We start from the raw sequence: 19,245 nt of genomic DNA, 5'->3' as shown, positions 1-19,245 counted from the left end.
TAGGATTTCCATCCACAGAATCCTGCCAGACTAATCTTTTTTAAAAAAAATAATTTTTATTGAAGTTTTTTTTAAAAAAAGAAATTTTTACAATTTTCTTCTTTACAACATTTGTGCATCACTAATCATGTCTTACATATCTATTTTCTCTCTTACTTCCATTTACTGTTCATACATGATTCTAATATTGATATATATAAATAAAATTGTACTCAATTTCAATCATACATTCTGTGTCAGTTCCATTTCCACTTCTTTGTTGCTACATTTCAACTCCTGTATCTTCCTCATTTAATCTTTCCTTGCCCTCTCCTCTAGCCATTCATACCATTTCTCCCATACTATGTAGTATTCTGTTTCCTCCTTATCTTGTATTTTTGTGAGTTTCTCCATCTATATGCACTCCAAAACTTTTCTGATCAAATTTTCTTCTGTTGGTGTATTATTATTTTTCCAATTTTGTGCATATATTATTCTTGCTGCTGTTGTAATATGTATAATTAAGTATTGGTTTTTTTATTTTTTTTTTGGCCAGACTAATCTTATTGCATTCTTTGACAAAGTGACAAAACTAGTGGACGAGAGGAATGCTGTCAATATAATTTACTAGGACTTCAGTAAGGCATTTGACAAAGTAGACCATAACCTACTACTTGATAAAATAGAAAAATGTGGGTTAGACAGCATCACCACCAGATGGATTCATAACTGGCTGAGCAACTGCACTCAACATGTAGTCCTCAATGGAACTGCATCTACTGTACATGGAGGGAGGTATACAGTGGGGTACCCCAGGGCTGTTTTAGGCCCAGTACTCTTCAACATATCCATCAATGATTTGGACAAGGGGATAAATGGGGAACGCATCAAATTTTCAGATGACACCAAGCTAATAGGAATAGCCAACACTCCAGAAGATAGGCTTAAAATAGAGAAGGATCTTGACAGACTTGAACATCTAACAAAATGAAATTCAACAGTGAAAAAAGTAAGATTCTACATTTAGGCAAGAAAAACAAAATGCACAGGTATAGTTTATGTGGTACCTTGCTCAATAGTGGAGATTGTTGGAGGATCTTGGTGTCCTAGTGGACAATCACTTAAATATGAGCCAGCACTGTGCAGCAGCTGCCAAAGAATCCAACACAGTTCTAGGCTGTATAAACAAAGGGATAGAATCAAGATCACATGAAGTGTTAATATCACTTTATAATGCCTTGGTAAGGCCACACTTGGAATATTGCATCCAATTTTGGTCTCCACAATGTAAAAAAGATGTTGAGACTTTAGAACAGTGATGGCGAACCTTTTAGAAACCGAGTGCCCAAACTGCGTGTGCATGCCCAAACGGAAAGATGCAGGTGAATGCGTGGACATGTGCAAACCCACACACGGGCACAATGCAGCAAGAAGTAAGATCTTTTTCTTTCATGAGCTTCTGTTTTGTCGTTTGCAGGGAAGCAGAAGCTCACAAAAGAAACGCCACAGAAATCTGACCTGGGGCAACAGCACACATGCCAGCAGAGAGGGCTCTACGTGCCACCTCTGGCACGCGTGCCATAGGTTTGCCATCACAGCTTTAGAAAGAGTGTAGAGAAGAGCAACAAAGATGATTAGGGGATTCAAGGATAAAACATAAACAACCGTTGCTAGAACTGAATATATTTAGTCTTATAAAAAGAAGGACTAGGGGAGACATGATAGCAGTGTTCCAATATCTCAGGAGTTGCCACAAAGAAGAGGCAGTCAAACTATTCTCCAAAGCACCTGAGGGTAGAACAAGAAGCAATGGGTGGAAACTGATCGAGGAAAGAAGCAACTTAGAACTAAGGAGAAATTTCCGGACAGTTAGAACAATTAATCAGTGGAACAATTTGCCTCCAGAAATTCTAAATGCTCCAACACTGGAAGTTTTAAGCAGGGGGTTGGACTACAAGACCTCCAAGGTCCCTTTCAACTCCGTTGTTCTAAAGAGAGGGAGCAAGGAGCATGCGCAAGATGGTGGTATAGTGGAACAGAGCGGAGGCCGGTGGTTTGTTCCTGGCTATGCTGGGTTAAGGAGGGGGCTTTTTGCCATCATGGCCCCTGTACCTGGCAGTAGAACATCTCGTCGTCCCGATGAGGGTTCTTTTACCCTCGAGAATGGTCGGGTCGACAGAAATGGAGGTTTGGAGCATGGAGCGGACAGATGGAAAACGGCGGTTCCTGGGCGCGGTTTCCAGGCGCGGCGGGCCTGAGTAGGGCGGTGGCTAGCCGCCGCCGGCTTCCCCGGCATTTCCCATCATTCCCTGGCGTTTCTCTGCTCGCGGCTGGCGGTTTCATGTTGGGACGGTCAGAGGCAGCGAGGATGAACAGTGGTGACGACGGTGAGGCGGTCTGGGATAACGGAGGTGGCAGAAAGGCCGATGATTGGCTGAGGCGGTGAGCTGAGGCACGTCGTGATGGCGAAGATTGGCGGATTGGGCCTTGAGGGCGACTGTGGTCCTGCTGACTTGTCGGGGGAGACAGCCGCCGATGCTTTCTTCTATCAGCTCGGCTCGGCTCGGCTTGTTATATTGGCATGTTGTGTCTTGTCGGTGTTGCTGGGGCGGCTGGGGCGGTTGGAGAGATGGCGGTTTTTACCCTGGGGAGCCAGCGGTGCCCACAGCCTTGGTTGGACGCACTTGGGCCTTGGCCCTTAAACATCTTAAACAACTTGGGAAACTTTTGGAGCCCTGCTGGGTACCCAAAAGATGTTGTTGGGGGTTGCTGTGCGGGGGTGACGGTGGTTGCCTTTAACATCTGTGATGCCGGCAGCAGTACCCTGATGGGGGTGGCGAAGACGGTGTTGGCGACGGTAACTGTCCCCCCCTTCCCCTCTGTGAGGGGCTCTGTGGCCTCTTGGGGGCTCCGCTGGGGGGTCCTAGAGGGCTCCGTGAGTGGCTGCTGGATGCCAGGGCAGTGACGACGGCGATGGCAAGTGGCTATCGCGGAAGACGTCCCGCGGCGGCGACGGTCGCTGCTCTTCTCTCCTCTTTGGAACCTTCGTGAGAACCTGGGTGGTGGACCATCTTAGTTCCAGCCAGGGCTATGCTGTCTATACCATGCATTTTTTGAGATCTCTTCGTTTCCCAGCTGGTGGCTCTACCCAACGACTGTCGTTTAAGATCTCGACAAACCAGGATACCACCATTTCTTCAGACTCTGATGACTTTTTCATATAACCAGTTTCTTGCACTATGAGATGCCCCCCTCTCGCGGGTGTGACCCTCTTCCCTATCGAGGGCCTACCTTGATGACGGATTTTGGAATCCCGAGAGGTGGCATGCTTCTAAGAGAGGGTTAAGAAGGTTTTTAAATTCAGCTTTTTGTAAATTTTTATCTAAATCAACCAATGGGTTATGGGGTGGGGTGGGTGAGGGGGCACGCCCACAGGGGGTTAGGCTAGTCCCTTCTAAAGTTCACGATCTGGAGGTTCGTAAATTGGAGGTCTTGGAGGAGGTTAAAGCACGACCACGTATGGGCATTTCCATCTGCACGGTACGGGGGAGGGGCAGGTATGGCGGAAGCAGGGGCTCGTATCATGTTCGGGGAGCGCGTTCTCGCTGTTTGAAAGCGATACCACACTCCGGGCCCCTTGGCTTTACTCATGTCCCGAGTGGTGATATCCCCCGGAACCTGGACCTTCGATTGATGTTGTGCAATGCCAGGTCCGTCATGAACAAGGCCCCCCCTCATATTCAACCTTATTCAAGAGGGGGGAGCGGACCTAATAGGCATTACGGAGACCTGGTTGGGCACGGAAGGGGGGGTTCCCCTCACCGAGATGTGCCCACCAGGCTTCCGTGCATTCCATCAGCCGAGGGCCCAGGGTAGGGGTGGGGGTGGCGGTTGTTATTAACGAGAGTCTGGATCCAAGGGAGGTCGCTGTCCCGCAGATAGCTGGTTGTGAATCCCTCTTAGTGAGGTGGGGCCAGGGGGTACAGGTGGGCTTGCTGATTACGTACCTGGCTCCTTGCTATGTGACGGCAGCCCTGCCCGAGCTGCTGGAGATGATAGCCGGGACGGCGGTTGAGACCCCCCAGACTTATGGTCATGGGGGATTTCAACTTGCCGTCAGCAGGCAAATCGTCAATGGCGGCTCGGGAGTTCATGGCCTCCATGACGGCCTTGGACCTGACCCAGGTAGTTGACGTCCCCACCCACGTCAAGGGTAACACACTGGACTTGATTTTCGTCTCGGGACAGTGGCTTAATGATCTGAAGTTAGGGGAATTAATATCTCAACCCCTGTCATGGTCAGATCATTTACTCCTTCAGGTAGACTTTCGGACCGCTACACCTCACCGCAGGGAGACGGAACCGGTTCAATGGTTCCGTCCCAGGCGTCTGATGGACCCAGAGAGGTTTCTGACAGAGCTTGGGCCATTTCCGAGGGATTTAGCCCACGGCTCGGCTGAGGAACTGGCGGCCGCCTGGGAGGAGGCCCCGGCTGGCGCCTTGGACCACGTCGTGCCTTTGCGGCTTCTGACCTGGCAACGAACTCGACCAGCTCCTTGGTATAATGAGGAGCTGAGAGAGATGAAGCGCCGGAAAAGAAGCCTAGAGAGTGCCTGGAGGTCCAGCCGCTCCGAATGTGACCGAACACTAGCGAGGTCATATATTCAGACCTATCTATTGGCGATCAGGGCAGCGAAACATAACTATTTCTCCGCACTCAGCGCATTGGCAGATAATCGCCCAGCCACCCTGTTTAGGGTGACCCGCTCCCTGCTCACGCAGGAGGCTCGGGAGGACCCCTTACAGGGACGAGCTGAGGATTTTGTACAGTATCTGTCTGATAAAATCGCTCAGATTCGGGATGGCTTGGACACTGATTGGATAGATCCGGGTGGGATGGCGGGAACGAGTCTTGAGAATGTTATCTGGGCTGAGTTCGATCCTGTGACTCCTGATGACATGGACAGGTTGTTGGGTAGGTTGAATCCCACCACGTTTATTGGACCCGTGTCCCTCCTGGATGGTACTGGCCACACGGGAGATCACACGAGGCTGGCTCCTGGGAGTTACCAACGCTTCTTTGTTGGAGGGTGTTTTCCCCTCCGCCTTGAAAGAGGCGGCGGTGAGGCCCCTTCTTAAGAAGCTCTCCCTGGACCCGGCTGTATTAGCGAACTATCGTCCAGTCTCCAACCTTTGCTTTCTGGCGAAGGTTGTTGAGTGTGGTGGCATATCAGCTTCCTCAATACCTGGAGGAAACTGTCTATCTAGACCTGTTCCAGTCCAGTTTCAGACCCGGATACAGCACTGAGACGGCTTTGGTCGCGTTGGTGGATGACCTCTGGAGGGCCCGGGACAGAGGTTGTTCCTCTGTCCTGGTGCTATTAGATCTCTTGGCGGCTTGTGATACCATCGACCATGGTATCCTGTTGCGGCGGTTAGGGGGATTGGGTGTGGGAGGCACCGTTTATCAGTGGTTCTCCTCCTATCTCTCTGACCGTTCGCAGACGGTGTTGGCAGGAGGGCAGAGATCGACCCTGAGGCGCCTCACTTGTGGGGTGCCTCAGGGGTCTGTTCTCTCGCCTCTCCTGTTCAACATCTATATGAAGCCGCTGGGTGAGGTTATCCGTGGTTTTGGGGTGGATTATCATCTGTACGCTGATGATACACAGCTGTACATTTCCACCCCGAACCACCCCAACGAAGCCGTTGAGGTGATGGGCCGGTGTCTTGAGGCCGTGCAGGTCTGGATGGGGAGGAACAGGCTCCGACTCAACCCTTCCAAGACAGAGTGGCTGTGGGTTCCGGCGTCCCGGTACAGTCAGCTTACACCATCGCTGATTGTGGGGGGGGGAAGTACTGACCCCCAGGGGTGGAATGCGCAACTTAGGCCGTCTCCTGGACGATCGGCTGTCCTTAGAGGAACATTTGACAGCCGTCGCCAGGGGAGCATTTTATCAGGTTCACCTGATTCGCCAGTTATGCCCCTTCCTTGACCGGAATGCCTTACGCACGGTCACTCATGCCCTCGTCACTTCCCACCTGGACTATTGCAATGCTCTCTACATGGGGCTCCCCTTGAAGAGCACCAGGAGGCTCCAGAATGCGGCCGCGCGGGTGATAGAGGGAGCATCGCGTTGCTCCCATATAACACCTATCCTGCGTGGCCTACACTGGCTGCCGGTAGCCTTCCGGGTGCAATTCAAGGTTCTGGTCACCATCTTTAAAGCGCTCCATTGCTTAGGACTGGGGTATCTACGAGACTGCCTTCTGCCGCCGATAGCCTCCCAATGACCGGTGCGCTCCCACAGAACGGGCCTCCTCCGGCCAAGCAATGTAGGTTGGCGACCCCCAGGGGGAGGGCCTTCTCTGTGGCAGCACCGGCCCTGTGGAACGAGCTTCCTCCAGGGTTACGGCAACTCCCTGACCTCCGGACCTTCAGGCGTGAATTGAAGACTTTATTATTTCAACAAGCTGGACTAGCCTAAGAGTAAAATATTTTAGTCAATTTTAATGGATTTTAACCGGTTTTTTACCGTTTTAGTGATTTGGCGATTATAATATTTTGTTTTAATTGGATTTTAAATTGCTTATTTATTATTGTTGTATTTTTAATATGCCTGTGAACCACCCTGAGTCCTACAGGAGATGGTGCGGTATAAAAGTATAAAAATAAATAAATAAATAAATAAATTTATGGTGAATTCTAGTATGGACACTTTTCCCCAGTTTCTAATTTCCACTCTGTTAACCTTTCATCCCAACTAGTTAGGATTAAGACTCCTAACTTAAATTCCCACCTCCTTTGGATGACAAAGTTATTAGCTAGGCACATCAGAAATCTGTTTGATATCCCTCTTGTTGCAGAATTTGTTTTGTTTCCCAATGCAGTTTTCCCCCCCAGTGTTGCTGATGCAGTTTGTTTCCCAGTGTAGTTAAAGCTGGGAAACAAACTCTGCATTATTACAATTGTGTGTTTTACGCACATCTTGGCTAGCTGATTAACAAAAAGTTTGTCTATTTCCTCCACTTGGTTGAGTAGCTTATAGAACACACCTGTAGCAATGTCATTTCTTTATCCTTTAATATTCACCCAAATACTTTCAAGAAGGCTTTCATCCTTAACATTGTTTATTTTTGTAGAGGTGTAGCAATTCTTTATATATAATGCAACTCCTTTCTCTTTCTGAACTGGGTCTATTTCTTTTGAACAATTTGTATCCTTCTATTGTATATTCAGTCATGGGTTTTATTCCACCAAGTTTCAGTAAAAGCAGCAATATTGTACTTGCCCTCATGTACTAGACTCAAGTTGAGTTTCTTCCCCAAACTCTAAGCATTAGTGTATCCAAGCTTTTTCTGGCCAACTATAACAAGTTTTTGTTTTACCTGAGTTATCTTTTATCTGGGCAATTAATTTTCCCAAGGGGCCACATGAGAAACTAGGATTATGTGCCCCCCAATGGTGCCCTGCCACGTCAACCCCACGAAGTGATGCTGCACTGCCGCTCTGACTGGATGTGGGCATGAAATGCCCAGGTCTGCCATATACCATTACACCATGCCATCCTAAAGGACAACCTGGTTTTTCAAGTCCTGTTCCAGATCAATTTATGCTAATAGTACAGGTCCTCAATTTATAATTGTAATGGAACCTGCCCATTGTTAGCTAGCTAAGTTGTTATGGTCATAAAAAGGATCACTTCCGTAACCAACCTGATTTTATAATCTTTTTCTTTAAATTACTTTTATGATCATTGTTCACTATAGGGTAGTTTTGCTGAGCCCCTGACATATGGTCACGTGACCATTAGGATTTGGAATTGGGTCTTAAGTACTCCTGGGGAGGGCTAAGCATCTAATTGTGAATTATATCAGACTAAACTTTTTTCGGTCTTAGATTAGTTCCTCGATTAAACACCTCTATATCTCCATTAGAATTATTTAATCAGAATGTATTGAATTAAGAAAACAAAGTCTACCAACCCAGATAGGTAACAGAATTTGGGAATGATCTTGGAAGGGGGGAGGGTTGAAGGAGTGCTGACTAGGGAATGATCGGATAAAGAGGGAGGAGCCTGTAGTTAAATAAAGATGAATTAAAGAAACTTAGAAAGGATCTATTCTAACTTATCAGACAATAAAAAAATGGCAGAGAATTTGTACTTTCAGATTTGCAATTTTCAGTTAAGATAGACTTATAACATAGAATTAGCTCATTGTGTTTCCTGTCTGGTCTAATTAAGAGGTCAATAAATCCAACAGGTAAATAATTATACCTCACAATAATGTATGTATTCTTTGCCACACTCTATTTAAATATGATTTTTATTTCTCCGGAATCTGTGCTGCAAAATACTATGGAAGCATTCTTTTTCCCTAAAATTTTATCATACAGCAAAACTGGAGTCTTTGAAAAATCAGACTACACAAGTATGATTAACATTTTATTAAGTGAAAATATATATACAAAAAATAATGAAAATGGGAGAAGAAAATAAGCATTTCAACTGGCAATCTACTGAACAATTGAAAGCAACATCCAACACTAGAGTCTCTGAATATACGTTATCTCTTCTCTTCTATCTATTAATAGCCACTGCATGTCCTCTGGAACATAGTTATTACAGACACCTGGAATGTAATAAAAGGCAGCCCCGGTAATAAATTGTATTTTAAAACGTAACATCTTAACACCTTAACACATTTCAGAATATAAAATTCTGAAACTCCCTTGAACCAAAGAAAGTTCATATGAACAATTCTGACAACATTCATGCCACATTCCTGGAAATAAAACTTCCTACATTTCAAGAGAAACTCACATAAAATAAATTTTTAACAGGATGACTTTAATTTTGCATAATGTTTTAAACTACTTGGTTTAAAAAAACCACATCAGAATAGAATGTATAAACCATCAGAATGTACAAAATAGCTATGAAAAACATTTAAACCCTAACTGCAAACAGTAGAACTAGAAGGCATCTGGGCAAAAATGGGATTTAAAGAATTCTTTAGTTTTTAAGCAGATTGTGATCTTCAAGCTGGTTCAAGAATTATGGTTTCAAGTTTACATTAGAGATTACTTTTCTGAAAATAAGATAATGTAGTTGTTTATATTAACATACAAATCTTTCACATTTTCCAATTATGTTAGCTCTCCCACATAGTCCCACATAATAATTTCATTAGACAGTAAAAGTAGAACCTAGAGCTCTAATGCTAATTTAAATCAAATTATCTGTAACAATTGGAAATAAATGTGCACTTAAAATGCTGTCATACGAGTATGAGTCTCATCTAAAATATTTCAAATTTGAATGCAGTTTATAGATATGCACTAAACAGCAAGATATTTTCTCACTCATTAATTAACTAAAATCAGAGGAACAGCTCCTTCAAGTAATATATTGCCTTTTCACTATCTCACTCTATTTAAAAAAATCTATTTTTTATTTCTGTGTTTTAATTACAATTTATAAGCCATTTCCAGGTTTTACTAGGCAAATTATATATTTATATATTTCAAGCAGAAGGAAACAGAGTGAAGAGAAGCATCTTTAATATGGCCTTCCTTGTTTTCTATTATGCAAATATGTCCATATATTTCAAGCAGAGGTCCAGTAAAAGTATAAAAACAAAAACTTAAGAACATCTTTCACATTAATTAGGAATTTTCAAGGATGGCTGAATTTAAGGAATTTTCCTTCTGTTTAACATTTGGCAGATTCTTGAGTTTCTCAGAAGTGCAAAAGAGATTAATCTTTTATATTTAGCCAGGCACTTAATCTTTTCCCAACTTTGCATGAAGGTTACTACTGCAAAGCTCATTTACTGCAAAGCTTCTCCCCTCCCATGCAGTAAGTTTACACCTATCAGATGATTAAAACCATGCTCCTTTTTCTAAATTTGTCACTTCTGTTAGTCATTTCCCCCTTTTTTTGTATTCATAATTCAGTTGTTTCTAAGTTATCTGAGATATAGTGAATACTAGTCTTTGCAAGCTCAAAAAGTTCCAAGTTTCTTACATGAAAATTAATTGCTCCATAAGCATACTTCCTAGTTGTCAAGGTGGTCTGTAAAAAAAAGCACAGAAGGATATATGAAGGAATTTGATAGCTCAGAATCATCACCTGATAATCTCTGACATATATTAAGTCCTCAACATCCATGACAGCAGGTAGCAGTATCAAGAAAAGTCTTGGCTGATCTTCAAAAAAGCTAAACTTGGTCTGACCAGTAAGAAATCCCTAGGCAAAAGACTAGCCCAAAAATCCAAAAAAACAAGCCTCATACATACATACACACACCAGTCCCATACCAGAAGATGGTAATGGAAAATTTCCATCTTGTATTGTTGCCAAAAATACCCCCACAAGGATGGAAACTTGATTTGAGGGAGACTCAAACTTTTATCCCCATTCAGGTATTCTACCACAATGCCAACAATAAAAACAAAATCTTTCAAGATCTCTACAAGCAAAATAAGTTTTATAGCTTGTATTAGCATTGCATATTAGAACCCTTGTTTTGTTATATTAAGCTTGTGATTAAAGTAGTTTTAAGTTATGTGACTTGACTTATGTAAATCTTTGAAACATTTCTAGCAAATGTTTCTACAAACTAAGTAGACTAATTTTACTATAAAGCTGCTGATTCACCCTTACTGTCCTTTTTCGTTGTTATCTTCACAACATTTTACACAATAAACATTTTTCTGATAATCTGAAGACTTTTTATGTCTCATTGAGTTAAAACAGAATATTAAAACTGCTTAGAGCTATGAAAACCTGCTGTCCAAAAACAAAACTATAGGGGATTGAAATAAGCATATAGTCTATTTTATAAATATTACACTATATACTGTGATTTAAGAGGCTGGAAATCAAATAAACGAAAGTATTCAGACTTATCACAAAAAGCCTCAATGGGACATAAACTTGAATTTGTTTATGTAGTATACTTAAACAAATACTTAAACTTAAACTTATACTTATAGACTTAAACTTAAACTTATACTTCAAGGTATGAAGTATATATTATACTTATACTTCAAGGTATGAATTTACATACCTTGATTTCAATATATCTACTTCAACTAAAATTAAAACTTAACAAAACATTTTTTCATACCTTTTCCTTTCAACTGTGTGAAGAGGATGACACATTCTTCGTTCAAGAGATTACGTAAATTGTATGCATTCCCTACGATGAAATAATTTCCATTATAGAACAAATGATTCAAGTGTTTCAAATAAGATGCATCATTACTTAGTCAGAATACATTTGGACATTCCTCCTAAGCATTTCAATATTAAATAACAAAACCCTTCTAAATTTAATTTACTACCCATAATAATTTGTCTTATTATTTTTCATGAACTAACTATCATCAATATTCATATGTCCTTGCTGTTTGTTATGCAAATTTTAACAACTAATGGTGTAATGAACTAGAGATTCTTATTTTGCTTAGATTATGGGGAAGAGGAGTTCACATCAATACTCAAGATTCTTCGATAGACCTTGGATTACATTTTAACTGGCCTCATTCTATTGCTTATACAAAAAGATCTTGAGTAAGAATTAAAGTAAATATTCTCATTTCATATCCTTTGAACTATATTCCTCTCCCTATTTTATTGAGCCTTCCTTGATCAGGCTGTAAAAAAAGAAAGGATGGAAGGAAAACTAAAATTGACAGCTGAACCTATAGATGAAAAGTGGATTGGACCCCTTTCAGGTGGCAGAAAGGCTTAAGTAAGAGGCTGAAAATACAGAAGTAAAAAATATTTTTGGAAAAAATATTTATGTCAGTGAATTCAGAAGAATTCATCTTTTGTCTGACTGTAAAACTTTCAAGCAGCAGGAATACAGACTAGCATTTTTTTTAAAAAAGCATTCATTTAAATCTCTTCTCATATTTCTTTCAATTATATGTCTCTAGAACAAAGGAAAAAAACAACGATTTTCATACTTCTATCGTGGATATTTTTAAAAACTTTTAAAAGTTAATAGGGCTGTGCAATGGCTTGGGTTTGGTTCTAAGATGCTTCCAAAGAAAGCTTTGAATGCACACATAATATCTCTCTTCCTCCTAGTATTTTCTCAGAGGTGCAGAGTCCAATTTTTGTATTGACAAATACATTCCACATGATCAAATGCAGCCATTGGCTAGTCCAACAGGATGATTTTCATTTCCATCTTGTATCCTACCATCTTTGATCCTCTGTACTGGCATTTGTCGTGGATGTTACAGGGGTAGCCAGTGCAGGCAACAGGATAGGGTGCTCCTAGTAGAATAAGGCAGCACCATATGGACATTTTCCCCATTTTCTGTTATTGGTGCAATGCCTACCTGCTGTCAAACTGTATCATCACTGACATGGTCAAGAAAGGAAACATCTAATGACCAATGAACAGGCACATTCCCATGGGATGTAGAGGGTACTTAGCCCTTTTGGGAGTTGGCCACCACTCAGAAGCATATAGAACTACTGAACAGACCATCATTTTATACTTTTGGTGAATTGACATATGCCTATCGCAGAGCAATCCAATGATTTCTACAACAGTTATGCTGCATTCATCTTTGTGTGCATTGCTTCATTAATGCCACTTTATTTTGCAGATGGGATCCTAAGTAACACAAGTTGGTTTTCATCACTGCTTACTTGGATGGTTGAGTGTTCAGGCTAGTTTCTAGATACTCGGTCTTTAATTGCAAACGCAATTGACTAAGAAAGTCATTCCATATCTAGACATAGCACTGCAGGTCTTTCCTAATGCCAGCTGAAAGTGGACATTGTCAGTGTAGGGAAAAATGAAGGGGGTACTGTGATACAAATTTTGTGTGAAGGCATCCATGACAAGAATGAACAGCGATTCTCATTCACATAGCATCTTTTTGCAACTCTTTAAAACAATTGTGTCTTTTCTCAGCTACAAACTATGTATAAAAACCCTGCTCCATTCTAAATTGTGAGTGAATTGGTCTTGAAGTACAACCAGATTATAAATTTGTGCAAAAATTTTGTTTTGCGTTTGGAACAAATTAATATCAACTGTAATATTCTGATGTTGGTTGTGTTCTAACAAAACAATACTCTAAGCAACTTAGATTATTTGTTAGACTGGAACCCAGAAAATGTTGAATAGTTTGACCTGAAAAACTTGTGATGAGAAACAACTGATGCATTATCCTCCAAAACATTTACTGATTTAAAGGGATGCAAATATGGATTGTTTACCTCCCATGTGAATCCAAAGCATAGTAGATTCCTAAAAACATTTTTGGAAGATGTCTTGTAAATAAACAGACATATTGCAGATGGAACTAACTATTTCAGTATCTACTCTAATGTCTTAAGGGTCAAAAATAAGAGGGAGGGAACAACCGAGCAGCTTTGTTTTTTGTTCCCATTGCTTTATGTGGCTGAAACATTCAAAACTTTTCCAAAGAACCTCTTTTTAAGATGTTTTTCAGATAAAACACAACCAATTCAAAACATTCCAGATGTGAATTCCTTGTACATTTTCAAGAAATGACATGGCACCACATCTAATTCTAATCCATAGCTGTTCCCATGCCTTGTGTGAAAGATAGAGAATATATACATATGGTCTAGAAAGAAAGCATTTGTCTTTCTTTTGGTTCAAGACCCAGAAGGAATAGGAAAAAATAATAGCTATTTGTGGTTTCTTATGATCAGAAGCCATCATTCTTAATCACTCAAATATGCATAACACAAATAATACAGGTAGTCTTTGACTTACAACATTGAGTCCAAAATTTCCATTGCTAAGCAAGACAGTTAAGTGAATTTTACTCCATTTTACATTTTTTTTTGCCACAGCTGTTCTTAAATCAGTGCAATTTTTAAGTTAGTAAGTTAGTTAAGTAAATCTGGCTTCTCAATTGACTTTGCTTGTCAGAAGGGTTCAAAAGATAATCACATGACTCCAAGACACTGCAAACATGCCAGTTGCCAAGTGTCAGAATTTTGATCATGTGACCATGAGGATTCTGCAATGGTTGTTTGAAAAACAGTCATAAGTCACCTTTTTCTGTGCCATAACTCCAAACAGTCACTAAATGAATGATTGTAAGTAAAGGACTACCTGTATGATGCTACTACTGCTACAAAAAATAAAAGTATTTCCTTTATTAAATGTTTGCATTTCTTTTACTTTCACCCTTTCTAATAAGAAAAATATCAGTTCATTTACCTGGTGGAATAAAAAAATAATTTCCAGCAGTCAAACAATAGCTTTGATCATACAGCATAAGAAGAAGTTTGCCACAACTAATGTGAAAAACCTTGGGGGAAAAAAGCCATAAACATAATTTTAATTACATGTTTTATTTATTCCCTGGAAACTTGATAGCAAATTACTTTCTTTAATCTTAAAATTAAGCAGACTCTTGAATCTTAAATCTGACTACATAAAAATAAGACCTACAACACTGCATTTTGATTGTACTCCAAACTCAGGTTCTATTTGTCAGGTTCAGGAATAGGCTCAAAGTATCCTATACATAATAATATTAAGAGACAGTAATGAATATCTGCTTTGGCGATTCACATCATTTCATTAATTATTGAAACATTATATCAAGGTTTTGCATTTCACTCCAGATGCCATGGAAACTAGGACTACTAAATTCTATGTCATTGCATCATGGTCCTAAATATTTCCATTCATTTTTAGGAAGAATCAAACAGCTATTCCTTAAAAAATAACAAGAACAGCCTATCATCAGAGTATGAAGGATATCAGAACAGATATATTTAGAAAGAAAATGCATATCTCACGAATCAGAATTCTCCTATAAAGCAACATTCAATATATAATATCTTTCTTAACAGCACAACAGGGCCCATGTTTTCCATAATTCCTGATAGGAAGAATAGTTGTTTATTTGGGAATTGTTAATTGGTCTCAACTTTAGATGATCAAATTGCAACTGTGCAACCTAAACAAGTTAGAATTTGATAATAGCATAATGGCATAAATCATTATTTCCTATCTGATTAGCCTATTTTGCAAATAGGAAGAAACAAATAATCTAATTGTCTCCATCTCTTCCACTGTTCACTTGAGGCAAATTCTTAAAAGTTCTTCACACAAATGTAATCCCTAGGATAGTTGGGATTTGGATAGAAATCTGATAGACCTTTCTTTACTCATCTATGAGCTTAAGAGTTCATTTTTGACATGAAGTCTTTCTTCTTCTCTTGGAAGCAGAACTAAGACTGATGAAGATGTTCCTTCTACTATACCCAAATCTAAGCCCTGCTTCTGACTAGCAGTGGAATAAGGAGCTCTGGTGGCACAGCAGTTAGAATGAAGTACTGGAGGCTAACTTTGCCCACTGCCAGAAGTTCAATCCTGACCCACTCACGATTGACTCATTTTCCATCCTTCAGAGTCAGTAAAATGAAGAGCCAGATTCTTGAGGGCAATATGCTGACATTGTAAGCCACCAGAGGGTGCTGTAAAGGGATGGTATATAAGTCTACATGCTATTGCTAATTAACCTTTTATTAGCTCCCTCACATATGACAAATGATCAAAAGGGAAGTGATATAAACTCATCATGGTCATGTTATTTTTTACATATTGACTGTAGCACTTAGTAACAGCCTTTCAATTGTGACTGCTAAACAAGGACTATCTATACTTGGGTCTCTATAATTTCAGTACTAGTTTCTTGCCATAAGAAAAACAAAATAGCAATTCCTGAATTAAGGATATCTTGCAAGAAAAAAAATATTTAAGCAAAGTTCCTTTCAAGCTTCCAGCCGTTTTCATCTTCAGAATTTGGCCTTCTAAAGAGCAGTCAGGGTTGATATCCTCTAGGACTGACTGGTTTGACCACCTTGCAGTCCAAGGGACTCGCAGGAGTCTTCTCCAGCACCAGAGTTCTTTGGCGCTCAGCCTTTCTTATGGTCCAACTCAAGAATCAATAGTGGAGTTCAAAACTTAGGTTCTAAACAGCTTTATCAGAGATCATTACATTATAATAGAAAAGAGATATTTTAAAAGGAAGAAATAAGTTGCCACTGTTCCAAGGTAGTAAGTCTACAGGTAATGAATTAATACTAAACACTTACAAAGATGAAAAAAAATACAAGGTGCAATACACCATGCAATGCAAATGTTAGTGCCAATAAATTGCTCATATTCTTCTCCCAAATTTGAGTCATTAGTTTTGCAATTTCTTCAACATAAATGAAATGGAGGAAAAAGTTATCGTTATCGTGTTTTAAGACCTCTCTTCTATGCAAATGATCTACAAAGTGAGTAAGAGAGAGAAAATACAGAGAAGCAAACAAAGACATTTTAAAGGAATTTTTTTTTTGTCCATGAAATGAAACAGAATGGGATGGCATGGCATAGCATAGCATAACATAGAACAGAACAGAATCAACAGAGTTGGAAGGGACATTAGAGGTCTTCTAGTCCAGATCCTGCATCCTCGAGATCAATACCATTCCAGACAAATGGCTGTCCAATCTCTTCTTAAAACCTCCAGTAATGAAGCATCCACAATTTTTGAAGTCGATTCTACTAATTCATTGTTCTGTCAGGAAATTTCTCCTTAGTTATAGGTTTGATCTCCCCTTGATTAGTTTCCATCCATTGTTTTTTGTTCTGCATTTGGATGCTTTGGAGAATAGCTGAACCCTCTTCTTTGTAGCAGATCTTTAGATGTTGGAAGACTACTATCATGTCACTAATCCTTCTTTCATTAGATAGATAAACTACTTCTGCAACTATTCATGTTTTAGCCTCCAATCCTCTAATCATCTTTGTTGCTCTTTCTCTGCACATCTCAACATTTTTTTAATTTATTTGTAACTTGACTTTATTGTTACAAATAAGTCAAGGTGGTGAACATATGCAACACACATTCCTCCTCCTATTTTTCCCACAACAAACCTGTGAGGTGAGTTTGGCTGAGATATATTACCTTTCATAAGTTACAATTTATATTACATGCTACTAAATGTGAAAATTACATTTTTTTCAAAGCATTTTAATTATCAACTCTTAATATCAGCTGGACAAAATTTCCAATGTTAACTATTAAAATGTTAACTGTTAAAATGTTTACATACCTGTTTTTATTTATAATCTCATAATCAGAGAATATTTTATACATAACACCATTTAAAATTAAGATAAAATAATAGCTGAACTCTGGAAGTCTATATCATAAAAGTTATTTTCAGCCCAAACTGTGCGTTCTATCAATACACCATATAAACATTTTTTTCTCTTGAGATTAACTGTTGAGAGCATTTTTCATGAATGGAAGAAAGAAAACATACTCATACATAAAGACACCAGACAAACTATCATAAGAACATATAATTCTGTTGTGTCTACATGAAATATTAAAATTATTAGCCTACAGTAGCGGGAAGGAACAAGTATAAGACTATAAGATTGGAAGAAAAATAGTTAATCCCTGCTCTATGAGGAAGAATGATAATTGGCTAAAATGCAATGTAATATTAAATATTAATCTTGCAAATAAAAATTAAAAAGAAAAGAAATAAAATACTCACCAATGTGTCTGTGTGGGAATACTGATATCCCTTTTCTTTTAATGGATTTAATATTATTTTTCCAGAAGCAAAGGAAGGTGTATTCAAGTATTTATAAATGGATAATATTTCATTACTAAAGCAAGACACAGGTGAACTACCATTATGCACGCATTCTGTAATGAAATCAGAAAAAAATATTCACAGATGGAAATATTAGATAATACATACTGCATCCTTGCATTTTCATTCATAGGCAAGAATCGGTTTACATTTTCATAAAATAATGTTAAAGAAGCCATAAGCATATTCTGTGCCCTAGGCAATACCAAAACTATAGAGTATATGCAAAGTTAAGAATATTTTATACATAAAAATGGGTTAAGATTCTGCTTTGGTCTGCTGTGTGGAAAATTAGTGTTTGTATCATTTTTGAGTATAGTACAATAATAACTGCACAAAATTTTGCAATGCTTATCAAAGTTTTTGTTGTTGACTTATCTGCTAAAGGACAGAGTATTATTTAAATTGGCAGTAGATTGGCATGAGAAAGACGAGTAGAACTTTGTGCCAAAATGAGTAAGGAGGCAATACAAGAGGATACATATATACAGTACATTGTTTCCCTGAAAATAAGACTAGGTCTTATTTTCTTCTGACCTCCAAAATAAGTGCCAGGTCTTATTTTTGGAGGTGTCTTAATTTTTTTCCTCTTCAGGGCAGCTCAGTATCCCAGAGAAGCTGAAAACGGCGCTTTGGTTCCAGCCTCCGCTGCTACATAAGACATTGCTGGTGCTCTCCGACCATGCTCAAGGCCGAGCAGGCACAGTTGGAGTCAGAGCTGCAGCCTTCTTCCTGCTTTAGCTTTGCCTTCAGTCAGGAGCGGGGTGGTTCATCACAAAATGGTGGGTGAATTCACTTGCGAGGTATTCCTAAAGCCTCAGTAGGAGGGGTGGGTCACTTAGGTAGTAGGTTGAGAAAGTGGGGTTAATACATGAGGTGTGGGTACAGGTCGAGCTTGGCATTTCACCTTCTTGCCTTTTGCGAACTTTTGGCTGCAAGGAAAGCAGAAGCAGCAGAGAGCCTGGTTTGTCTCCCCCAAACTCTTGTCAGAAATAGATCTTCATGAGGCTCATCATACCAGCCAGCCTCTTGCGGCAGGACGCTGCAAAGCTTCTTGTGGTATTGCACAAGCGAGCGGTGGCACCACCATGAGATTCGTCATACCAGCGCAGCCACTCATGGCAAGACATATTTTCAGGAAAATACCGCACACACACACACACACACACACACACACACACACTGCATTTCCCTGAAAGACATATATATATATATGTATGTGTATATATGGGATGCGGTGGCTCAGTGGCTAAGATGCTGAGCTTGTTGATTGAAAGGTCAGTAGTAGTTCAAATCCCTAGTGCCGCATAATGGGGTGAGCTCCCGTTACTTGCCCCAGCTTCTGCCAACCTAGCAGTTCAAAAGCACATTAAAATGCAAGTAGAAAAATAGGGACCACCTTTGGTGGGAAGGTAACAGCGTTCCGTGCGCCTTTGCCATTTAGTCATGCCGGCCACATGACCATGGGAAATGTCTTCAGACAGCGCTGGCTCTTCAGCTTTGAAACAGAGATAAGCACCGCCCCCTAGAGTCGGGAATATATGTGCAAGGGGAACCTTTACCTTATGTGTATATATATATATTG

General features: G+C 40.1%; 1 protein-coding gene across 10 annotated transcripts in view; it reads right to left on the bottom strand.

Annotated features, from left to right (window-relative positions):
• CENPC (centromere protein C) overlaps nt 1-19,245 on the bottom strand; it is an 84,351-nt gene that overhangs the window by 17,624 nt on the left and 47,482 nt on the right. For 2 of the 10 annotated variants that reach the window (XM_058181422.1, XM_058181417.1), the window contains 4 exons: nt 17,559-17,713; nt 14,209-14,299; nt 11,113-11,184; nt 8,411-10,055 (listed from right to left, as the gene is read on the bottom strand). In XM_058181422.1, the coding sequence (XP_058037405.1) occupies nt 10,039-10,055; nt 11,113-11,184; nt 14,209-14,299; nt 17,559-17,713 (335 nt within the window). In that variant the 3' untranslated portion in view covers nt 8,411-10,038. Of the gene's footprint in view, nt 1-1,046; nt 1,157-8,410; nt 10,056-11,112; nt 11,185-14,208; nt 14,300-17,558; nt 17,714-19,245 lie in introns of those variants that run through there. The other 8 variants (XM_058181418.1, XM_058181419.1, XM_058181420.1 and 5 more) reach the window with 8 other exon arrangements.

This window comes from Ahaetulla prasina, chromosome 4 (genome assembly GCF_028640845.1).
Source record: "Ahaetulla prasina isolate Xishuangbanna chromosome 4, ASM2864084v1, whole genome shotgun sequence".
NCBI classification, from domain to species: domain Eukaryota; kingdom Metazoa; phylum Chordata; class Lepidosauria; order Squamata; family Colubridae; genus Ahaetulla; species Ahaetulla prasina.
This window is presented reverse-complemented; position numbering and strand designations above follow the sequence as displayed.